Source organism: Lytechinus pictus, chromosome 13 (genome assembly GCF_037042905.1).
Source record: "Lytechinus pictus isolate F3 Inbred chromosome 13, Lp3.0, whole genome shotgun sequence".
NCBI lineage: Eukaryota > Metazoa > Echinodermata > Echinoidea > Temnopleuroida > Toxopneustidae > Lytechinus > Lytechinus pictus.
This window is the reverse complement of record NC_087257.1, coordinates 21,326,138-21,348,756: the sequence shown is the minus strand read 5'-3', so window position 1 is coordinate 21,348,756 and position 22,619 is coordinate 21,326,138. Positions and strand designations below refer to the sequence as shown.

The 22,619-nt window shown below is 36.5% G+C and overlaps 1 protein-coding gene across 2 annotated transcripts; it reads left to right on the top strand.

Moving 5' to 3' along the window:
* Positions 1–6,364: 6,364 nt before the first annotated feature.
* LOC129275296 (collagen alpha-2(VIII) chain-like) lies at positions 6,365–22,234 on the top strand. 2 transcript variants are annotated; one of them, XM_054912100.2, is made up of 3 exons: positions 6,365–6,909; positions 11,528–11,746; positions 19,284–22,234. In XM_054912100.2, exons 2-3 carry the CDS (start codon positions 11,533–11,535, stop codon positions 19,979–19,981), a joined length of 912 nt encoding a protein of 303 aa, XP_054768075.2. In that variant the 5' UTR covers positions 6,365–6,909; positions 11,528–11,532; the 3' UTR covers positions 19,982–22,234. The 2 variants fall into 2 exon arrangements, with proteins under 2 accessions (XP_054768075.2, XP_063964741.1); XM_064108671.1 differs by lacking the exon at positions 6,365–6,909 and having other exon boundaries at positions 11,340–11,746.
* The last annotated feature ends 385 nt before the right edge of the window (positions 22,235–22,619 follow it).

Below are 22,619 nucleotides of genomic sequence, written 5' to 3'. Positions count from 1 at the left end.
CCATGGCAATTATCCGCATTATTTGGAAATACGTTCATAAACTCAAAATCTTGTCCCGATGCTGCTATTATGCGGATAATTGCAGCATCAAAATAATGCGGATAACTCTGGTCCTCCTCCGTTTTTAGGCCAAATTATGCTGCTATTAGCCGCATAATTGGGTTTATGAAAGGGGTATAAGATCATCCATTGTATCCATTAGTGGATCACACATGTTGCGAAGCTCTAGTAAGTTCAGAGGAGGTTATTAATGACGTCTGCTGATAAATCTCTTCCAGAAAGTTGGCTTGCACCCCTGTTGTTTTGAAGATCGGGACCTGTCATCTCCTGTTTATGGTTTAGAAGGACCCTTTCACATGGAGGGTGTCAAGGGTGACACGACATTTGCTCCTGTGGCAATTGCTCCGGGCTCTATTTCGTCTAAGATTTAAGGTTAGGGTTGCAATAGGGTTTTATATTAGGTTTGGGGTAGGGTATAGTGTTAAATCCAGGGTTGAATTTAGTCATTCCATTAATGTGTGGAATTTACAACGAAGTAATTGTCGCCTGAGAAATTGTCACCGGAGAAAATGTCTTGGAACCATGTCATGAAGAGCAATAGCTTCTTGGTCTCATCTCTTTTTTCTAACGCCTGTTTCAGTTTAAATCAACATGAGCCCAGCTATCTCCATGGAACCAGTTTATCTCATCCCTGATCATTATGCCCATGTACACTTTAATAATTTAAACTATAATCTAGTTCGGTGTAATTGTTTTTACCAATTCATCTAAGGTCCATTTTGCACAATGCCTACTTGGTCTAATACAACTATACATGATATGAGCTTATAAAAGTCCGCTAATAAAACAAATGATCGTGAGAAAAACCCCAATTTTATTAGCCCACTTCCTTCAGCTCCGTCGCACCTGGGCTAATGATGACATGCACTCAGACCGTCACAGGGAAGGGGCAGAATCACACACATTTTCCAGGGAGTGACAAAAATCCAATAATTCCCTGACCCACATTGCATTGTAAAATCGTAACAAAATAACTCTTCCACTTCCTGATCAATTGTTCCGAGACAATTTCTGGCCTATTTACTTATTTCCTTTCATGAGTTCACAAAAATTTGAATAATTGCTCAATGAGACACAGGAAATTATTAATGAATGGTTTAAATCTGTTGTATTATCAGACTATATTGTTGTACAGAGATATTGCTTGTCATGTTTTGCATGGTGTCAATTAGAGATTGTCACCCCACCAGCTGACTCAAAGATCTAATGGCTGAAAGGTGCGTTCACGCAAATTTATCCAAGCTGGAATTAAAAACGTGAATCACAAATCAAAACACAACATAAATCATGGTCACTGCGAGAAAGCATTCAAGCAATATATTATTAATACTGATTCTCAAAATGCTCAACTTATAATTTACTTTAAGTTAGGTACAGAAAGTAGGACGACGGGTTAACTTAAGAGTGCTTGCAATTTAAGCTAATACCAGAAACACAGTCACTAAAACTACATCATAGAATCATGGTTAAATACGCTCAAGCAGGTTTCAGCCAATGTCATTCTGCAGAAATTTCCACAATGCATCTTCTTCGGCATTCATGTTTGTGTCTTGAAAGACACTTATAGCCATGACCAATGAAAAATGAAAATCTTGATTACAATTTTTGTACATTTATATAATGTTTTCTTGCTTATATTCGTATATCAAAATGTACAAAACAAATGGCAAATGGAAATAAACAAAATGAAATGAAATGGAACACAACCATGAATAAACAATTGAAGTGATTTTGAAAGCCGTGATTTTGAAAGCCCTGATTCTAGAGTGAAAAAATAGTCTGAATGAAATATCATTCCTCTAAAAACATATAATTTATCAGTGATTCTTGTTTGTATTTTTAAGATTTTATTGCAATGATAGATAAAAAGTATAATGAAACTATGTTTATAGTCCTATTGTGACCTATGACTTTGAAAACTGCATTTCTGGTGTGAACACAACCATATTTTGTCCCTCTCAACGATGCATAACTTTACCAATGTTATGACTGTTTTATTAGCCACTCAAGAAAACTATTTGGTTGAAGATAATGACTACCATGAGATGGACAGGAAAAGAGATTCATCTTGAAGAAATTGGATGTGAAAAGTTATGAGATGGATTCATAAACAGACTTCAGAAGATTCCCATGAAAAAGAATGAATAATATGCACACAGTGCTCTCTTTAAGAGCGGGGGGGGGGGGGGGGGATCCAGCCTTGGTCATACACTCTGAATTCCAAGGATTTAAAATAAATCCAGATCGGCTGTGAATAGTGACCAGCTGAATATTAGATTAAGATTTAAACATAATGCTAAAAGATTTGAATTTAAATCATTTGAGATTTAAAAGTTAATACTTAAGATCTGGATTTATTTTAAATCCTTGGAATTTAGAGTGTAATGTTCTGTTGGAAAGGAGAAATATGAAAAAAACAGAATGGTGAAAGTTTGACAGATATCGGACAAGCAATTGGAAAGTTATGGCTGCTTTAAAATTGAGATCCCTGGGACTATGTAGATTTCAAATTGGCAACTGGGTAAGTAAATTATGACAAGGGGCAAGGACAACTTTCCCATAGACCATGTACAGGACAAGTCCATCCCAACACAAAGTTTATTTGAATAAAAAGAGAAAAATCCAACAAACATAACACTGAAAATTTTGTCAAAATCTGATGTAAAATAAGAAAGTTCATATTTTAAGTTTCGCTTAATTTCACAATTTTACAGTAATATATGCACATCCCAGTTGGTATGCAAACTAGGGAACTGATGACATCACTCACTCACTATTTCTTTTGTATTTTATTATATATGAAATATTCTAATTTTCTCCTCATTGTCCTGTGAAAATTTCTCCCTGAACATGTGGAATTACCAAGTTGTTTAACATTATATGGTTAAGTCTAGTTGGACATTATTGTCAAATCTGTAAAAATTGATATATTGTATAATTCAAACAATAAAATACAAAAGAAATAGTGAGTGAGGGACATCATCGATTCTCACATTTGCATCTTTTTTTGCCATGTGACTAAATTGGGCATATAACTACTTTGTGAAAAATAAGAGAAAATTTAAAATGTCATAACTTTCTTATTTTACATCCGATTTTGATGAAATTTTCAGCATTATGCTTGTCTGATTTTTATTTTTTTGATTCAAATCAACATATTTCTGAGGTGGACTTGACCTTTAATTATCAGGTATTTGTCATTTTCTCCAAAGTACCCATTCCCCTGGGGCAGTAATCTAAAAATAACCCAGGTAGACTATTGTTTTATGTTTTCATGAAAGAAAAATATAATTTGAAGTAAAACTTGAAAAAAATTACAATTTAGCCATTTTATGTACATGTACTGGTGTACATGGAAGACTCGTATTTGCCTTACATTACTATGACATCACATATGTGGCCAATTTAAAGTCTCCGTGGGGATAGTGATCACCAATATTTACAACTTTTAAAAATTCATAACTTTCTTATTTTTTGTCCGAAATTGTTCAAATTCTCTGTCTATCAACTTGTCTGACTTTTCTTTTTCCTCCAAAAACAAATTTTTATTTCGGTTGGATTCTCCTTTAAGAGTTGAAGGGGAAATCCAACCAAACAAAATAAAAAAAAAATGAGGAAAACTCAGACAAGCATTTTTAATGCTGAAAATTTCATCACATTGGGTATGAAATAAATAAGTAAAACATTTTAAAAATATAATTTAATTTCTAATTTATATGATCATCCTGGTCAGTATGCAAACAGAGGATGTGGTATCTTCAATACTATTTAATCATCACTATTTTGGGGATATTCTATTACTAGCTAGTAGACCAATGAAATTGCTATTGTGAAACACAGATTGATTTCTCATTTAATACATGGAAATTATATTTTTGAAACATATTGCGGTTATTAAAATGAAGAGCTTCAATAATGTCATACCAGCAAAAATCTAATATTTTCAAATTTATAATAAATACAAATAGTGAGCATTGTCAGCACATTCACTTGCAAATCACTATGTTGCGCATCAGAGAATAATTTTCCTTGTATCACATTTCAAATTGTTCCACATTTTTCAATGACTGCTTCACAAAATTTCCTTTGTTTTCCTATTTAGGACTGAACAGAACTTACATGTAGTTGAAAGATTTCGCCTAACAACCAGAAATGCTAATCAAGTGAAATTATTCCCTGGTGCATGTATTTATTGTGAAAATAAGTGAAATTTCAAATTGTCATATATTTCTCATTTACATGCAATCAATTTTTTCAGCATTTTGACCTTGCATTTTAAAAAATATATAGATTTAAATCAACTTTTTGATTTTGGGGGATTTGACTTTTAAAGGCCTTTTGTTCGTGAATCATCTTCTTTGATCAAGTAGGAAGGTGAAGAGCAATATATCAATATTCCGGAAGATTTAATTTCTTCCTGTTTCCTTCCTTTTCAACCTAAAAATGAAATCTCACAATCATTGATTCTCTTTCAGGAGATAACAGTATTGAAGAATAAATGCAGGAGGCTAGTCATAGAGGTATACATGTATGCAATAGAAACCTGCATTAGGGCCTATGAACTGGAATATTGCACGTTTAATTCGTGTGGGTTAAAAAAAAATCTGAACTTGTTTTCCAGATCGAACATCTGACTTTATTTTACTGGTTGCAAGAAATGTATACTGTACATTCATTAACTTCCTCAGAAAAAAACTTTTTCCATTCCATTATGTAACTTAATTGTAAAAAAAAATATCAACTCTTTCTTGCTTTCTAATATTTATCCTCGTTCATTTAATTCCTATAAATTCGTTCATTCACTCAATGATTCATTCATTTAATGATTCATTCATTCATAAATTCATTCAATGATTCATTCATTCATTTGTTCGTTCATTCAATCGTTCGTTTGTTCATTCATTCATTCGTTCATTGTTTTCTATCTCATTCATTTATTCTTTCATTAATTCACTTTTTTGTTTTTCTTTATCAATCATTATTCCTTCACACACATTTTAACAGGTATACAAGATCAGAATTACTATTTTACATCCTAGTAAATGTGTTTGTGTGCATTTTCATTATTATTCATAAAGATTTCTTGAACGCACCTGTAAAACGCACCTGTAATTTCAATAATTGAGGGGGAAAAAATTCCAAGAGCCAAAGGCTCACCTTGGCATGTGCCAGAGGTTATCCCAAGACAAAGTAACACTCTGTAAAGAGAAAGAGTTTTCCCCTTGGTCTGACCATGAACTGTCTAACTCCTCTTTCACACCAGACTAAATCTAATGTATAACCCTCTAGTAAAAGCAAAATCATACAGAAAAAAAGTTTATCCTATTAAACGAGAGAATACAGTTAAACTTTAAGAATCAAGATTAGCATCTTATATGCTTTTCACATTGCATTTCCTTAACCCCATACTATCCTTAACCCCACACTATCTTTTTTGGATTCACACTGTCTTTCTTAACCCCATACTATCTGCTTAGCCGGGGTTAACGCCTTAACCCCGGACTATCCCAAAGCTCATGAATATTGATGATTTTACCATACAGAGCGTGATAAACGTACAATTTCGACTTCTGTGATTGGCTATTGCTTAGCCCCACTTTTCCTTAGCCCAGTTTCATTTCACACTGCATCTCTTAGCACCGCAATTGTGGTGCTAGCACCACAATAAGCCGGCTAACCCTGCTTTTTTGCAGGGCCAGATAGTACCGTACTATTTACCGAGCTAGCCCACTTTGCTAAAACATAGTGTGAAAACGAAGTGGGCTAAGCTTAACCCCGGGAAATTGGTGGGGCTAAGGCCCCCCCTTAGCCCCACCAATTTCCCGGGGTTAAGGAAAAAAAGTACAGTGTGAAAAGCATACTACAGTGATATCAGCAGCAAACAGATAACAGTGCAGGGATTGTGGTGAGTATACTATGGTAATTGGTGAACTATTATGCCAATTCTCCATATCAAGATTTAAAGTTCAACTAACTCTCTTCTCAACTGAATGCAATAATGGGTCCACTTTATCTCCACCCCCCCCCCCCGTCCATCCCCTCCCTCTTCTTCCCATAAAATGCCAATTCGTCCACTCGCCACACTTCCTTTTAGTCTAATGCCATTCCTTCCATCAACATTTCGTCTAAGAACCATTTGGTCCAATCATCACTTCATCTATTATCACCATTTCGTCTATGACAAATTCGTCTCATAACCAGCAGTTGGTCCAACATCCATTTCATTTTCATTCAACTTGCACAATGAATACTTAGTCCAATTACCAAATGGTATGGACCGACTGGGTATTAGACGAAATAGTGAGTGGACAAATTAGCAATTAGACCATGTGGATAGTGGACGAACTGATGGTAGACCAAATGATAGTAGACGAGTTGACAATTAGACGAAGTGGCATTAGTCGAATTGGAAATAACCTTCTTCCCTTCTCTCCAAACTCCAGTCTCTCCCTCCTTTCCCTCCCCTCCCCTCTCCAAGTCCCCTCTCACACCCCCCCCCCCCTCTCTCTGTCCATCTCTCTCACACACACAAACCACAACCATCCGTGATCTCTTTGAGCCAACCAACGACGACCAGCAGTCAGTCAGTCAGTCAGTACATGTAGCTCAATCAATCCCCTCCTTCATTCACCCACAAGACCACGGTCATGGATTCATCATAAGCCAACTCCACTCCTATCACAGCCAATGGGAAGACCACTTTGCACAGACACAGCTGGATTTGAATTTCACTTCACATCTTTATGTCAACTGGACTCCAATGTGACTTGAATATTGGATCTTTAATACTGGGTTTACTTGGTTTATAATACTCTTAATCATTCTTGGCAAATTACAACATATTTGGAGGTAAGTTTATATTTTTTAATTACCTTCTACCTAATCAATATGTATGTTATTTGTAGGTTTACGATGGCTTTGGTTAATTTGCTAAATATACTTTACTGGAGTGGAAAGAGCAGGGGTGGTTCTGTAAAATACCTTTACCTTTATTGCTAAATTTCCATTTTAAAATTCCTAAACAAAATAAAATAGAGGCATTTTATAGTTGCATGACCCCATTACACTTTCAACAACATTCTCATTTTCCTCTCTTATTTCTTTAATTTTTATCAAAAAACCCCTCCCCCATTTCAATTGCATTTGTTTTCTTTTAGTTAACTTACATGTACTTTGTAGGAGAGTGATATGCAGTTAAAGGGAAAGTTCACCCTGAAGAAAAGTTTGTTGTAGACAGTGCGTCCCAGAAAAAACGAAACCGAGATTAAGCGATGATTTATCATAACTTAATCACAAATACAATAGACAAATGACCTACCAATGTAAAGCTTTGAATCTCCTCTTTCATCTGATATTACTAAGATTATTCCCCATTCACGCATGAGTGAGCAAAGACAATTTGAAAAAAGGATACCAAAAACTCATTTGGCGGGGGGTATCTGAATTTCAAAAAGAAAATCACATGCCTAAAAAGTTCAATATCTGCTCTTTTATTTGATGCCTTTAATCACAAAAAATTGTCATGAAGTAAAAAAGTTATTTTCCCTCTATAGTATAGAAGTGCTTTTTCACCAAAATAATGCGAAACTTAAAAATGTCAGAACTTTGTTGTTCCTTGTCCGATTTAGATGAAATTTTCTAGGCTTTTTTTTAAAAGTCTGATTCTTCTATTTTCAGCATGGAGTACCCCTTTAACAATGATATCAAGAAGAAGGAACAGAAATAGGTCTTCTGCTCAAATGAGTAAGAGTGCTTAATTGGTAGACATGAGGAAGCAAAACATTTTGATACAATTTTCTGCCTTGATACAATTATGATATTTATACAAATATTGACATGTTCAGAGAAAGAAAATGAGTATAACCTTGATTCAATTAATTCGCTCATGCTATCTCAGGATACACATTGGAAGTCTAACCCCGTAAGTAGAGGATGGGGCATAAATGAAAGGGAAATATAAAAAAAGGTAAAGAGAAGGGGCCAAAAAACCCCCACTAAGGTAGAAAACGGATTAGAAAGTGTGAACAAAATCAAGGGTAAAAAATATATCTTGAATTTAGACAAAATGCACACAACCCTTCCTTCCCCACCTCTACTTACATCAGCACTCCATATTGGCCAAATTTAGTTATAACTCATGATTCCAAGGAATTTAGGTCTTGCCAATCATATCATCACCTCGACAAGTCTACATCTGATAAGTACACAACAATATGATTAAGAAACAAGTTTAGCCACTGAAGTTGAAAGTTTATCAAGTCGGTCGTAAATCTGTCCTATAACGAACCCACCCCTGGCACTAATAAGGTTCATATTTATTTATCAAAGATGTCAACAATACTAATGGAACAATCCTTCTCAGCTGGGCCAAAAAGTCCCCATTCAAAAGTCCGATAACGTGAAAGATATCTGATTAAGCGATGACACCATGCTAGGGACCTCTGATTATTCTTTCTTTCAATAACTGGTTGACCCAATCTACTTTGCAACATACATTCCATAAATTCATTTTTCTAAAAGGAAACCTTGGGCATAACTATTAATTTGCCGCTCTCCACCCAGGTTTTAGATGAAGACCTAAGAAACATGATATTGATAGTCAATATTGTACAACGCCTACTTAGCTTGTTGTACGCGAGCAAATGGGAGGCTGAATGTCAAACATTCGCAACGTTGCACAAAAGACGTACCATCCAAAATGTACCGTCCAGAATGTACCGTTGCACGGTTTTAGGATGTGACGTCACGATACGATTTAATTCATTGCGCTTAGTAAAAATGAAGGTGCAATACGCGTATAAGCCTGCTGGCTAAATGCGCAATACTGCCATGCCCAAGGTCGTGTGCGCTTGTGGGATTTTGCTTTCCGCATTTTTGCTCCCTTTTCATAGATTACTACAGGGATAAATTCTTGTTTTTTCATATTTTCGCTAAATTCCGAGGCGTTGTACAACACAAATAGCGAATATTCTTATTCGTGCAATGGTGCGAGATTTCGCATTCGGTGGAAGAAAGAGACGCTCTATTCAACTCGGCTAACGCATCGTCGAATAGAGCATCTTTCTTTCACCTCATGCGAAATCTCGCACCATCGCACTCATGCCTATTCGCTATTTGTATAATGTTTGAGCTCCAGTGTGAGCAAATCAACTGACCAGGATACTCCCCAGGAAGTGAAGAATGTGCAAACAATGCCCACACAAAATAAGTACATGTATTTCTATAAAGACTTAACAGAATATATGTAGGGCCGATCTTGGCCTTTTCAAAACATTTCCCTCTGGGGAGTGGGATGGGGGGTTAATGGACAAGGGTGATGATCACAACAAACTGATCACAACCAAGGATGCAGCACCTGGGACTGGTGAGATGAGTCACAGGGTGTGTTCAAACCATTTTTCTTTAGCTGTCACAGGGTGCGTTCCAACCATTTTCATAAGCGAGAATCGCAAAAGTGATTCAGAATGCAGCATTTATGAAATTTTTCCTCACAAGCCATGGACCATAGAGATATCAACACAGATCTCGATGGTTTGACCTGTGAAGTGAGTAGAGATCAACTGGAGTGTCCACAACTCATTTTATGAACACAGACTCATTATTGAGATCTCATTTTTAAAAATCAAATTCTATCAATTATTTAACTAAGTTTCTGCAAAATAAACTTACAAAACATACCTTTTCTTATAGGGCACAGACCTACATGTACATGTATATGCAAGAAAAATTTACATTCAATTCCAAAGTCAAAGTTGAATGTTTGAATTCGTTCCAACTTGTGTTCAAATGTGAAACCACCCATAAGTCCCACAATTAAGGGTAATTCCTTTTATTAAACAAAAATCAACTACAATTTTTTTGTGCAACCTAATTTTCTTGTAACGCCCAATTACCCCTGACTTGGGGACTAATGCTCGATTTGCAATTGAATAAGATTTTTTTTTTCCAATGCTCCATTGGTGTTTCATTGAGATCTACATTTTTTTTAAATCAGGCAATTATTTTAGTTACTGGTTCATTGGACCTCAAAATAACCTTACAAAACATATTTTCTTATGGGGCATATTACAAGAAAACTCATATAATATTCTGAATTCGAATTTGAATGTTCCAATTGGTTCAAATCGAGGTTCAAATTATGTCAAGTTCCACAATCAAGAGTAAGTCCTGTGATCAAAATAAACTACTATTTTTTATCTGCAGCTCAATTTTCTTTTAACATCCAATTACCCTTGACTCGGGGACTTACGCTTGATTTGCAATCGAACATAAGTTTCTTTCAATGCTCTATTAGGGCTCCATGTTTGCATTTTGAAATATGATTGCTTTTATGACCAACCAAAAAACTTCACTTGAACACAGCCAGAGAACCCTTGAATGGGAAACGAAGTTGAGAGATGGTCCATGATGACTTGGAAATTGGACAACACTTCTCAAGGTCAACTGGTCATGCTTCATCGCAACAAACAAGTTGTGACAACTTTGGCAAGTTAAGCACATTTTTGACAAGTGCGAGTGTTTAATTTGATGAAAGTAGGTTTTTTTTAATTATTTCTATAATAGAAAATTGATCACTTCAATTGAGGGACAGGTGAATTTTTCCCCCAGACTGCTTTAATAGAAAGGAGTCTCTTTCAGGAGGTGGAGAATTACCTGCTGAAGCCCCCAAAAGGGAATATTTCACCTGTGCCTTTCACACTGAGCCACTTTTCACTGCCTTTCATCATTCTTTTCTGCTTGTTTAATTGGAAAGGGGTAAAAGTTTCCCATGTCTTCATGAGAATGACCCAAAGTTTTCTCCAGACATTCACTCATGTATCTATTTCTTAGAAAAAACATCACATTAGGGTTGGAATTGTGGTGAGATTAGGACTATAAGCCTGTTCATGGTTGTAAACTGCACACGAGCAGAAAAAGGTCATTTGAGATAAACCATGAAGGTGGCTTTCATATTCACTGACATAGGCATTTGTGATTTGATGATTATTCATGTATTCCTTTCAAAATATTCATTTTATGACATCCAAGCTGAGGAGTAATAAATAGAGCTTTCATAATCACTGGTATTTGACAGTAGCCTAAACAATAGTCAAATGTGCCAAAGGCAGACAATAAAACAGATTTCCAAACTTTATCCCTGATGTACTATTCTAGTCACCTGGTCTATACAATGCCTTTTGTTCTTAGAATTTGAATACTCTACCGGTAAAGCTTACGCAACATCTACATTTGAAAATGATAGTGCTTATCCTAATGAAAAATCACAAAGGTCATTTGAGACAAGTTAATCATGAGCTAACCGTGAACTGGCTTATTAAAGGGTAGTCTGTGGCATTAGTTTAAAGACTTTCCATCAGCGAAATGGTAGTCGGAGCAAATGACACAGAACTTTCAAGGCAATACAATATACCAGTAAATGTATCTACTACATTGTCATTTCACAATTGTTTCCCTCTGTATCATTTAGAAATCATGGAGCTTGGATTGCTGTCTCTGCAGTCCCTTCTCATCTCTATGGGTCTGGTAATACTTGGACTGACCCATGGGGAAGGTCTTGGTCCTACAAAGCGCCCCCTACCAGGGCAGGAGGAGCATGGGACCTGTAGGGAATGCTGTGAGAGGGGGCTACCGGGCCAACAAGGGAACCCGGGTTACCCTGGGGTGCAAGGACCCGCTGGATTACCAGGTAAGATATCCTCAGGCAAGGCGTTTGTAGTTTCATTGTTAGAGGCACCAGAATGTGCGCCACGGACAAAGATTTGAAGGGTTGATTGATACTACAGCTCCCCCCTACAAACCTTTGTCTGGAGCATTTCATGGAGAGTTTTGTCAGTAATTTTCCAAGGCTAGTTTTCTCTCAGCCAATCGGATTCAGGGATTTCCAATAGCTTTTAGAATTTTGTCAGAGAAAATCACTGTGTAACCTTCATGAACTAGTCCTTGATGATTCCGCTGCCACTGGTCATTCTGAAGGTAACAAGTGAATTACATAAGTTTTAATTGGGTAAAGTCAATTCAAAATCATGTGAGAAATCTTTAAAATTTCTAGATTTTCACTTTGGACTCTGAGTTCAGGGCCCCATCTCACAATACAAAGAGTTACGATTGATCCAATCAACCTCAAGTATATGGAAGTCCATCAATCTCATAATCTTTTCTTCAGGAAATTTGCACAATGTCCTTTGAAAACAAAGAGAGAAGCACACTGAATTTTCAAGAAAACTATGAATGTATGAATAGAAATCATATCTATATATGTGGAGCGTTGTGGAACCAGTGGATTAGTCTCCAGACTTTGAAACAGAGGGTCGTGGGTTCAAATCCTAGCCATGGCGTAGTTTCCTTCAGCAAGAAATTAATCCACATTGTGCTGCACTCAACCCAGGTGAGGTGAATGGGTACCTGGCAGGAATTTATTCCTTGAAATGCCGAGTGCATAAAAGCTGTTTGAGCTACAGCCAAGGTGATAATATCCAAGTCCTTTGGAAGCGCATAGAGACGTTATTCATGTGTTATGCGCTGTTCAAGAACTGACTATTATTATCTAGAAACTATTTTGAACAAACTTGTATTTTAGATGTTGATGTTGTTGGCTTTCCATAGTTGTGGTTGATTGGATCAATCGTAACTCTTTGAAAGACGGGGCTGAGAGCCTCGTCTAACAAAGAGTTGCAATGGATTTGCACTCATCTCTACAATCATGCCCTTCACAATAGAGATTTAAGCCTACATGGTCAAGGTAGAAAGGGCTTCAAGACAAAGGAAATACAAGTTAAGGATTGAATATAGCAATGGAAATTAATTTCAACAACATGTCTCCCCAATGAACTTTGCCACACATGTATCAAGATGTTGACATGAATTTGCAGATCTTGAGAAACGTTTTTTTTTTTTAAGAGCTCTTGTTGAACTTTTGTTAGGAAGTTCATAAATAACATTTCCCTGTTGGTGATGGATAAAATAAATCAATTTTATTTAGTAGTATATTGGACCATGCATGAACCAATCATGTTCAGAATAAATCATGGATATGTTTAGATGAAATCAAAATTTATGACTTCAGGAGATGAATGGGTGAGTGCTTCAATTGGTACATTGTTAGAGGACAAGTCCACCCCAACAAAAAGCTGATTTGAATAAAAAGAGAAAAATCAAGCAAGCATAACACTGAATATTTCATCAAAATCGGATGTAAAATAAGAAAGTTATAACATTTTAAAGTTTTGCTTATTTTCTCAAAACAGTTATATGCACATCCTGTTCGGTATGCAAATGAGGGGACCGATGACATCACCCACTCACTATTTTCTTTTGTATTTCATTATATATGAAATATTTTGATTTTCTCGTCATTGTCATGTGAACAAAGTTTTATTCCTCCCTGAACACGTGGAATTCCATTATTTTAACATTTTGTGGTTCAAGCAAGGGGGTCCTAATTGTCAAATTCGTGAAAATTGAAATATTGTATAATTCAAACAATAAAAAAGAAAAGAAATAGTGAGTGAGTGACATCATCGACTCTCTCATTTGCATATCACTGAGTTGAGCATAGAACTGTTTTGTGAAAAATAAGCGAAACTTTAAAATGTCATAACATTCTAATTTTACAACCGATTTTGATGAAGTTTTCAGCGTTATTCATGTTTGATTTTTCTCTATTTATTTAAATCAACTTTTTTCTGGGGTGGACTTGACCTTTAACAAGAAACGTTTGATTGCGAACAAATATACAGGCCTATTGGCCTAGAGAGCTTCCAAGAAAAGTAGAAAATAAACTATCAATGGTTTCTCCACAATTTTGTAACTTCATATTCAGGCATCGCAAATTTGGTCTCCAATGTAACACAAGAGTTGTAAGTAAATAGTCATGAATGATGAGGCGTAATCCTCAAACGTTACAGATTCATAACCTTCACCCCCCCCCCATATTAGTGTTAAAAACATGTATAATAGTAACTTGTCCATAAAGACAAAATTTTTTTCTCCCTTGGGCGTACCAGATGTGTTCCATTGTATAATAAACAATCAGGCATTGAATTTTCACCACACTTCAAATCAAGGTTCCCAGCTTTTCAAGAAAACAAAATTCCCTGATGAAGTTTAAAAACTCCCTGATAATTATTTAAACCCAGAGCCAGTTTCGCATGTTTTCTAAGTTGTTGCAGTGAATTACTTGTAAAAAAACACAAAAAACACTATAACCAGTCATTCAATGGATGATGTTTTGATATGTAACAAAATATAACAGAGTCTGACTGATTACCGTGCTTTCGACTTTGGGACCGATCAAAATTCCCTGATTTTCTTCCTTCATTTTAGGCATTTTCCCCTGATTCAAGGTATTTTTATCAAATTCCCTGATTTTTCCCTGACTGGAAAAAAGTAAAATAATTTTCCCTGATTACCCTGATGAGCTGGGAACCCTGTCAAATTGTTAACCACACATCAACTTGTATATTGGTTTCATATGAACACAATGTAGCCATAGAACAAAACCTAATGTGGTGTGCGCACTGCGGAATATTTCAAACCCTTTCTGTGCATGAATCTGGTAAATTCTTAAGGCCGCAGAGTTATTTAAAGAAAACCACGAAATGTGGAACAGTTGTGAAGAGTTGAATGACATACCAATTATATGAGCCTCATGAAAAGATGTAATATGGATTCTAGGGTGTCCTTTATCAGCCTCATTTTGCTAACTCAGGAGGTTCTGGATTATTAAACACATTCATGTAGAAAGACATAGCTTTCATAGGACGCAGATGAAACTTCTCTAGTCCTCAAATAGGAAATAATAATCAATTTTCTAGTTATTTCTATAACTTGAACAAAAAATTAATGAAAAATTAGCAATTCAAATGAAGAAAAGTTACACCAATTTGCATTTTAACCAGTGATTTTGCTGTGTTCATTGCATTGCCAACTTAGAGTGTATACAAAGATTAGCTTTAGCTAAACATTTATTATTTTGCAGTAATGACATCACATACTGCGTGAGCAATACAGGAGGCATTTACACCTCCCCCTAAAAAGTTTGAAACCATTTTTTTTTACTACAGATTTTAAAAATTTACTCAAAGTATGCAAAAAACCTTTGATATTTACTTTTGAAAAATGTATAAGTGCCCCAATGAAAGCTCAGTTGCTTCGCTCCCTTGCTTTCTAGTTTAAAAAAAAAATACTCATCTACCCCTCCGCCCCCCCGGAATTTTTTTTTGCATCTATGTTCCAGAGCTAGGGATAGTGCAAACAGGCATACCGATCCCTGCTGTTACTGTAGCTATAACTGTGTAATGGTATGTAAGGTGCTGGGATGAAGCTGTCTTCACAGGAGGGTGCTGTTTCTAAACCGCTCTAAGTCTAAACAAAAGGGGGCCTGTTTCACCAAAAACGTCAGTCTTAAAAGAGAAATGCTACCTTGAAAATATAAATAGAATGATTAAAATGGTTGCATGGAAGGAGAAAGTTAAGAATGACTGAAAATTGGCAATTCACAATGAATGTTGTGACAAGAGGCAGGGATAGCTCTCTCATTCATGTTCTCATTTATAAGGCATTACATTTTATGCACCTTTTTCAACTCCCTCAGGACGGTAATAAAAATTGTACACATAAAAGAGAAATGTCATGAATGGAAAACAAAAAAAGCTTGAGAAAAATATTACAATTTAGACACTTTTTTAAAAGTAGAGTAGTAGAACATAGATTACCCCTTAAAATTCACAATAAATTATGTTAACTTTCTAAATATTCAATCAATTTTGTACAAAGCTCACCTATCCCCTTCTATTTTTCTGTATTTTAACCATCACATCAACTTTAAGTTTGTTGGATTCTCCTTTTATGCACAGATAGACCACTCCTACAGGTTGTCTTGAAGGTTTTGTGAAATGGGGTTCTGGTTTGAATTAGACTAGTATGAACAAAAGAGGCAATGTCGGTTTAAAAATCACAACACCTTGCGGTCAATTAGAGGGGAATCGCTTTTCAAGTATACTAGTAATTGAAAACATTCAGGTTACTAATCCAGACTCCTCCTTTTTTTCTTTGTCTATGGTAAAGCTCCCCTTGAGAGCTGGCAGTGATGAAAGATGATGTGCTACAACCATGAATACTACTTGCACTTGTTTCCTTGGAGACAATGAACTTCAAAGGACGAGGATTTGAAAGGGGTGATGAATGGGTGAAGGTTGGAAAACATGAGAATGGAGAGAAGGGAAGGAAGGGGAGGAAGGGGAGAGGGTGTGGAAGGGGGAGATGAAGGAAGGTAGAAACTAGAAAGGGAACATGGAAGGAAAATTGATCAATTGTTAGCTTGGAGACTGGCAAAATGAATGGTAGATATTTTTCTGCAATAAGCCCTACTCGTTAATAGTTCCAATTTCGATTTATAATTCCTTCACCTGAGCAGTTACTAAAATTATATAGAGTGAACCATAGATTCTTAGAATGTAAAGCAAGATCTGAAGACCATCTTGCCAGTTGGGGTCACGTGTCTGCAGTCTATGAATGGATGAAGGAGAAGCAACATGAGTGTGAAGAGAAGAGGAAGGAGGAGGGGGAAGAGAATGGAAACGGTATTGGAACTTCAGGATGAAAGCAAGAGAGATTGTAAGCGAGCAGACGAAAAGGCAAACTTAGAACATTTAAACTGAATTTTCAAGAAAACTATGAATGTATGAATATATATCATATCTAGAAACTATTTTGAACAAACTTAGATGTTGATGTTGTTGGCTTTCCATAGTTGTGGTTGATTGGATCAATCGTAACTCTTTGTAAGACGGGGCTGAGAGCCTCATCTAACAAAGAGTTGCAAAGGATCTCTACAATCATTCCCTTCACAATAGAGATTAAAGCCTACATGGTCAAGTAAACTAGTTTACTGGAAACTAGTTTAGTTGAAAAAAACAAAGTTTAACATGTAATGAGAACGGTCGAAGCTGTCTTGGTAGCGACCTTCCAAACCAGTTCGGAAAACCACTTTGCGATGTAGTTTTCAAGATCCCTTTGCATTGTTAGACTGGTTTTAGCATGAGGACACAACCGTTCTTCAGAAAGAGACCTTCGCACATTTTGAGTACGCTACCCCACACACTGTGTGTAGAATGTTTACATTGTCACCCCCACAAAGAGCGTTCCCATAGCAACAAGGCCACTTTACGTGAAGTGGTTTTGGAAACCGCTTTTGGCTTATCAAATGGGAACGCTAGCAAAGCGATCTTCCAAACTGATTCCCTGAACCGATTTCCAGTAAACTAGTTTGAGAAAGTATGATAATGAGAACGGTGTCTACTAGGGGGAAGGGGAGGTTGGGGAAAAGTTGGAAGACGAGAGGAAGGAGGAGGAGAAGAGAGTTGAATTTCTTTACACATAAGTCACACATAAGAGGATGGACGTGGAAGAGATGAATAGGAAATATTTCATTCTGAACCTCCGGGGATGGGCGATGCCAGGAGGAGAGTTCTTAGAATACCCCTCATGAGATGACTCACCTGTCATCACCGGCTTATGTTTTCAGGTAGCATTGGACGCCCTACGGAAGGAACATGCTCCTATTTTGATAATGCCCGCAGACATGTCTGAATCTAGAACTTTCATATTTTCTTCATGTTTTAAAAACACCCCAAAGAGAAGGACCTGGAATGGTTTGAATCCAAGTCTTTAAGTTTTTGGTCCTCCTGTGCATTGATAGAACAATGAAAACAACACAAGAGTTTGCAGGGATTTTGAAACTGTTGCTACAGCCGTCTGAAAGAACTGTCCTACATGTAAACAATTTTCATTTTCTTGGGATGTTCTAATTTTTCATCTTTTTTATTTTCTATATCTTTGCATTCATTTCTTAATTTTTTTTTTTTTGGGGGGGGGGGGTGTAATGGGCACATCTGATCATTTTCTGGAATTATTTGTGACTATATACACATATGCCTACTATTTGATTCATGCTCTAAACAAAATCAAACAGAGGAATGTTCATTATGTAATGAAAAGGTTAACCAAATTTAAGGTAATGAGACAGTGAAACCCATACACAAGACACTATGGATCATGGACTCCACATCAAACCAGCTCAATACAAACTTATGAGCTGCTATCAAGTTACATGTATAGTATACACCCGTTGCATAAAACTTTTGCCATAAAAATACTCTGGCAAATAAACAAAAACTCTAGCAAACAAAATTATGCCATTGAAATTACACATTAAAAAACTTTTCTTATGGCATAAGTTTTATGCAATGGGCCCCTGATTGGATAATATGCTTGGTATTTGCCAGCTTTCTGTCTAATAAGACTGGTTTGGTTCCACAGATTCCACTCACTATCTTTGTTTCTAATCACAACCAACTAAAAAATTTAGATTTACAAGTCTGTACTGAAAAGTGAAAATGTTAATGAATGAATGAATGATGCTACAACCATTTACACTGTATATTTCAATTCCTTCAGCCTCAGGTAACCATAAGTCTGGTTTACTCCAAAGGTTTATCATGTTGCAATACATTTAATTCTTAATAATCACAACCAACTATTAAAGGTCAAGTCCACCCCAGCAAAATGTTGATTTGAATAAATAGAGAAAAATCAAACTAGCATAACAATGAAAATTTCATCAAAATCAGATGTGAAATAAGAAAGTTATGGCATTTTAAAGTTTCGCTTATTTTTCACAAAACAGTGATATGCACAACTCAGTGACATGCAAATGTGTCAGTCGATGACGTCCATCACTCACTATTTCTTTTGTTTTTTATTGTTTGAATTATACAATATTTCATTTTTTACAGATATGATCATAGGGACCGACTTGACTGAATCATATAGTATTAAGCAATGCTAATATCACATGTTCAGGGAGGAATTAATCACTCTTTCACTTGAAAATGAGGAGAAAATTAGAATATTTCATATAATAAAATACAAAAGAAATAGTGAGTGGATGACGTCATCAGTCTCCTCATTTGCATACCAACCAGGATGTGCATATAACTGTTATGTGAAATTAAGCGAAACTTTAAAATGTCATAACTTTCTTATTTTACATCCGATTTTGATGAAATTTTCAGTGTTATGCTTGTTGGATTTTTCTCTTTTTATCAAATCAATTTTTTGTTGGTGTGGACTTGTCCTTTAAGTAGCGATTTACAAGTCTGTACTGCATTGTTAATCAATGACTGAATGACTGATGGTACAATCATTTATCTCTATTCCTTCAGGTAACCATGGGAACAATGGCAACAACGGTCCTCCGGGCGTCCAGGGTCCGAAGGGAGATGCGGGACCAAGAGGCATGGACGGGACCATAGGAAGCAAGGGAGACCAAGGACCAATAGGACTACCAGGAAAGAGAGGGCAGGCAGGAGATCCTGGTATACCTGGAGCCCCTGGGAAGCCCCACGGTGCGGTCAACTCACAGCCACAGGGTCCCAGAGGCCCACGAGGGCACGCTGGACCAAGGGGCCCTAAGGGAGAACCCGGCGACAGCGGTCGTAACTCCCATAACCTGCGGAGGTGGTCTGCTTTCTCCTTCGGTAGCACCAATGTCATCACCGCATCCACCCACGACGATCGAATCCTCGAGTTCAACCACGAATTTGTGAACATAGGAGACGATTTTGATACAGAAAGGAGCGTCTTCACTTGCCAAATCAACGGAACCTACTATTTTGTCATGCACGCCAACAAATGGTCGAACTCGCGGAATCTTTACATTAAACTGATGAAAAATGGGGAAATGGTTACGGCAATTTATGAGGATGCAGGGTACGATTATTACGATGGGATCAGTAACAGTCTGCTACTGCATCTTAGGCGGGGTGACCGGGTGTGGTTACAACTGCATAGCAACAATGAAGTTTATGGAGGATTGGCAAAAATGACTACATTCTCAGGATGGTTGGTGCGAGAGGATTGATGACAAGGCAATCCAAAGAACAGTAGACCTTGAAACAGTCTTTGTGTATTGGACAACTTGAGAGACATTATGTAATGGAGACCTGGCGGCAACGCTTCTTTCTTAATTTTCTCGAAAGACATAGGGTTAGGAACAATAACAAAAGTATGAGGCAAGTCTTTCTGCTGGAAGCACATTCAGCATCTCTTTCACTGCAGGTGGGTGTTACATAAAGCTGTTTGTAAGTTAAGAGTAACTTAAGAATGACTGGTGATCCTTTGTTGTGGTAAAGGGTATTCAGTCGTTCTTCAAGTCGCTCTAAACTTAAGAACAAATTTATGAAACACCTCCCGGACCCTAACGAGAAGTAGAGATAAACACAGCCTCACTCACCTCAAAGAAAATATTTACGGTCAAATATGACTGCTATGCAGTTATTATTCATGAATGTCAAACCCAAAGTCAAATTTCTTTCATTCAAATGTTTGTGACAACCACTGTCTTGCAGAATCATTACATTTATGGTAAAGTTAATCACAGGCAAAATTACATGCAAAACTTTGTTGTCCAAAAACATAGAAATATCATCTGTGAATATTATGAAATTTCTACATCAACCCACAAGATTACATTGTGAAATGAGTTGATAGTGAACTAATTGGGAAATCACAAAAGGAAAAAGTGTAAATATTCCTATTAGGTGGATTTTGCCTGTTGTGCCAACGTGACAGACAAAGTATTTATAGAGCCTTGGGTGTCAGCCAAATCGTCAATACAGTGAGAATATCAATCTGGCATTTCCCTGTTTTGCAAATTTTGATTACCTACTTCAACTTTACCATGAACTACATTGTATATACACAGGAAGTTCAAGATTATTTAAAATAATGGTTAACTGGCATATCATTACTCTTGAATGGAAGCGAATCAGGAAAGGGGATGAACTTTGTGAGGGCATGAAATAACTTTTTAAAAACCTAAAAATGACCTCTAGGGCCCGTAACACAAAGCTTCGCAATGATCGTAGAACATTTTTCTATGATTGATTTCATTGACTACAATGTACAATCAATCGTAAAACCCTGGTCTGATGAGATTTGTTATGACTCTTTCTAAATCACAAAATTGAAGAGATGCTTTGAACGAAAGCCACATCTAGAGGTGGGTGACGCGTGTCTTTCATGAAACGCCCCCCTGGTTGGTGGTGAAGGTGGGGGTGGTGAGGGGGGGTGGGGGTGATGGCACATAAATTGTGCATTTATTTTACCTACATACATGATTATGTGTACTGGTAGATCTGTGCCTACACTATTTTGAAACGTGCTATCCTCTCTTGAAGACATAAGCCTTTTTAGTTAAAAATATTTTTTGCTTAAAAGTTTGAACACATTGGATCACCTCCTGTAGCCATCACTTATGAATTAATGGATTTTGTATGGTTCATACCAAATAATTTTAATTTGGTTGTTGTTTAAATTGTTTCAAGTTGATTGCTGTCACTTTTGGGAGATTGATATCAATTTTTGGGTAGTCTATATCTCTGAGGGTGGACTCAGGGATTTAAATGGGGACTGTCCTCAATGAGGTCCACTGCAAAGTGGAAAACTAGACTTGAGACTGATGGCTTTTGATAAAACAATTCAAAGAATATTGCAAATTTGGGTATAAATCATGATGAGAATCTGATCTTTACTGAAAATTGAAATGTTGGGGGCAATATGTGATCCTTACAGGTAGGTTCTTCTGTAAAATGTGATCTTTTTGAAGAGGTAAGTTGACTTTCATCATACTATTTAAGGTAAAAATTACATGACTACACTAATCAAAATATTGAATTCTGGTTAAATAACCATGAACCGTGAAAGCAGTTTCAAGACAGAAGCAAATTCTATTCATTGTGATTGTGGACCACAGCCTTCAACCTCTACATCAGCACTTTGAAAAAAAAATAATAAAAACGAACTAATGCCACCCCTGCCCTTCATTCTTGCCGAGTATTCCCATTCATAGAACTTTGTACCTTTAGAAAATCAGACCTGTTTATCTCAGGAAAGATCTATATTTGTCTCTCTTTGAAATATTTATTTGGATGTCTTAATTGGATTTGATAGTTATCACATCACAATAGCTGTCAATGTTCTGTACATACCTGTAAATTTTTACTCTGTTCTATTGTTCATTTTTTTGGGGGGTGGTGGTGGTGGTTTCAAGAACATATATACATATATTTGTGTTTGTATCAATTTCTCTGCAATTAAATTCATACCATTTGTATTCATTGCTGTGTCTGTATCACTAATGTTTTGTTTCATTAAAGAAATCGACCCATTTCTTACCGGAACCGGGTTGCTCATTTGCAAAGCCTATGGGATATGCAGAACTCAGAAGTCCACAGATTACGGGAACTTCATTTCAGAATATTTCAATGATACTTTTCAATGAGTAAATCAAAATAATTTTGTATCATATCATGTCCCTGATTCCCTCGTGCTGCCAAATCTATCCATCTTTGCCTTTCTACTTTTATTTTCACACAAGAAATAAAAAAATGAAGTTTTATGAATTCCCCAATAAATATTTCTGACTGTACTACCGCTGCCTGTTGGTCTAAATGTCTCTCTCTCTCTCTCTCTCTCTATGTTTATCAGTTTCCATCTCT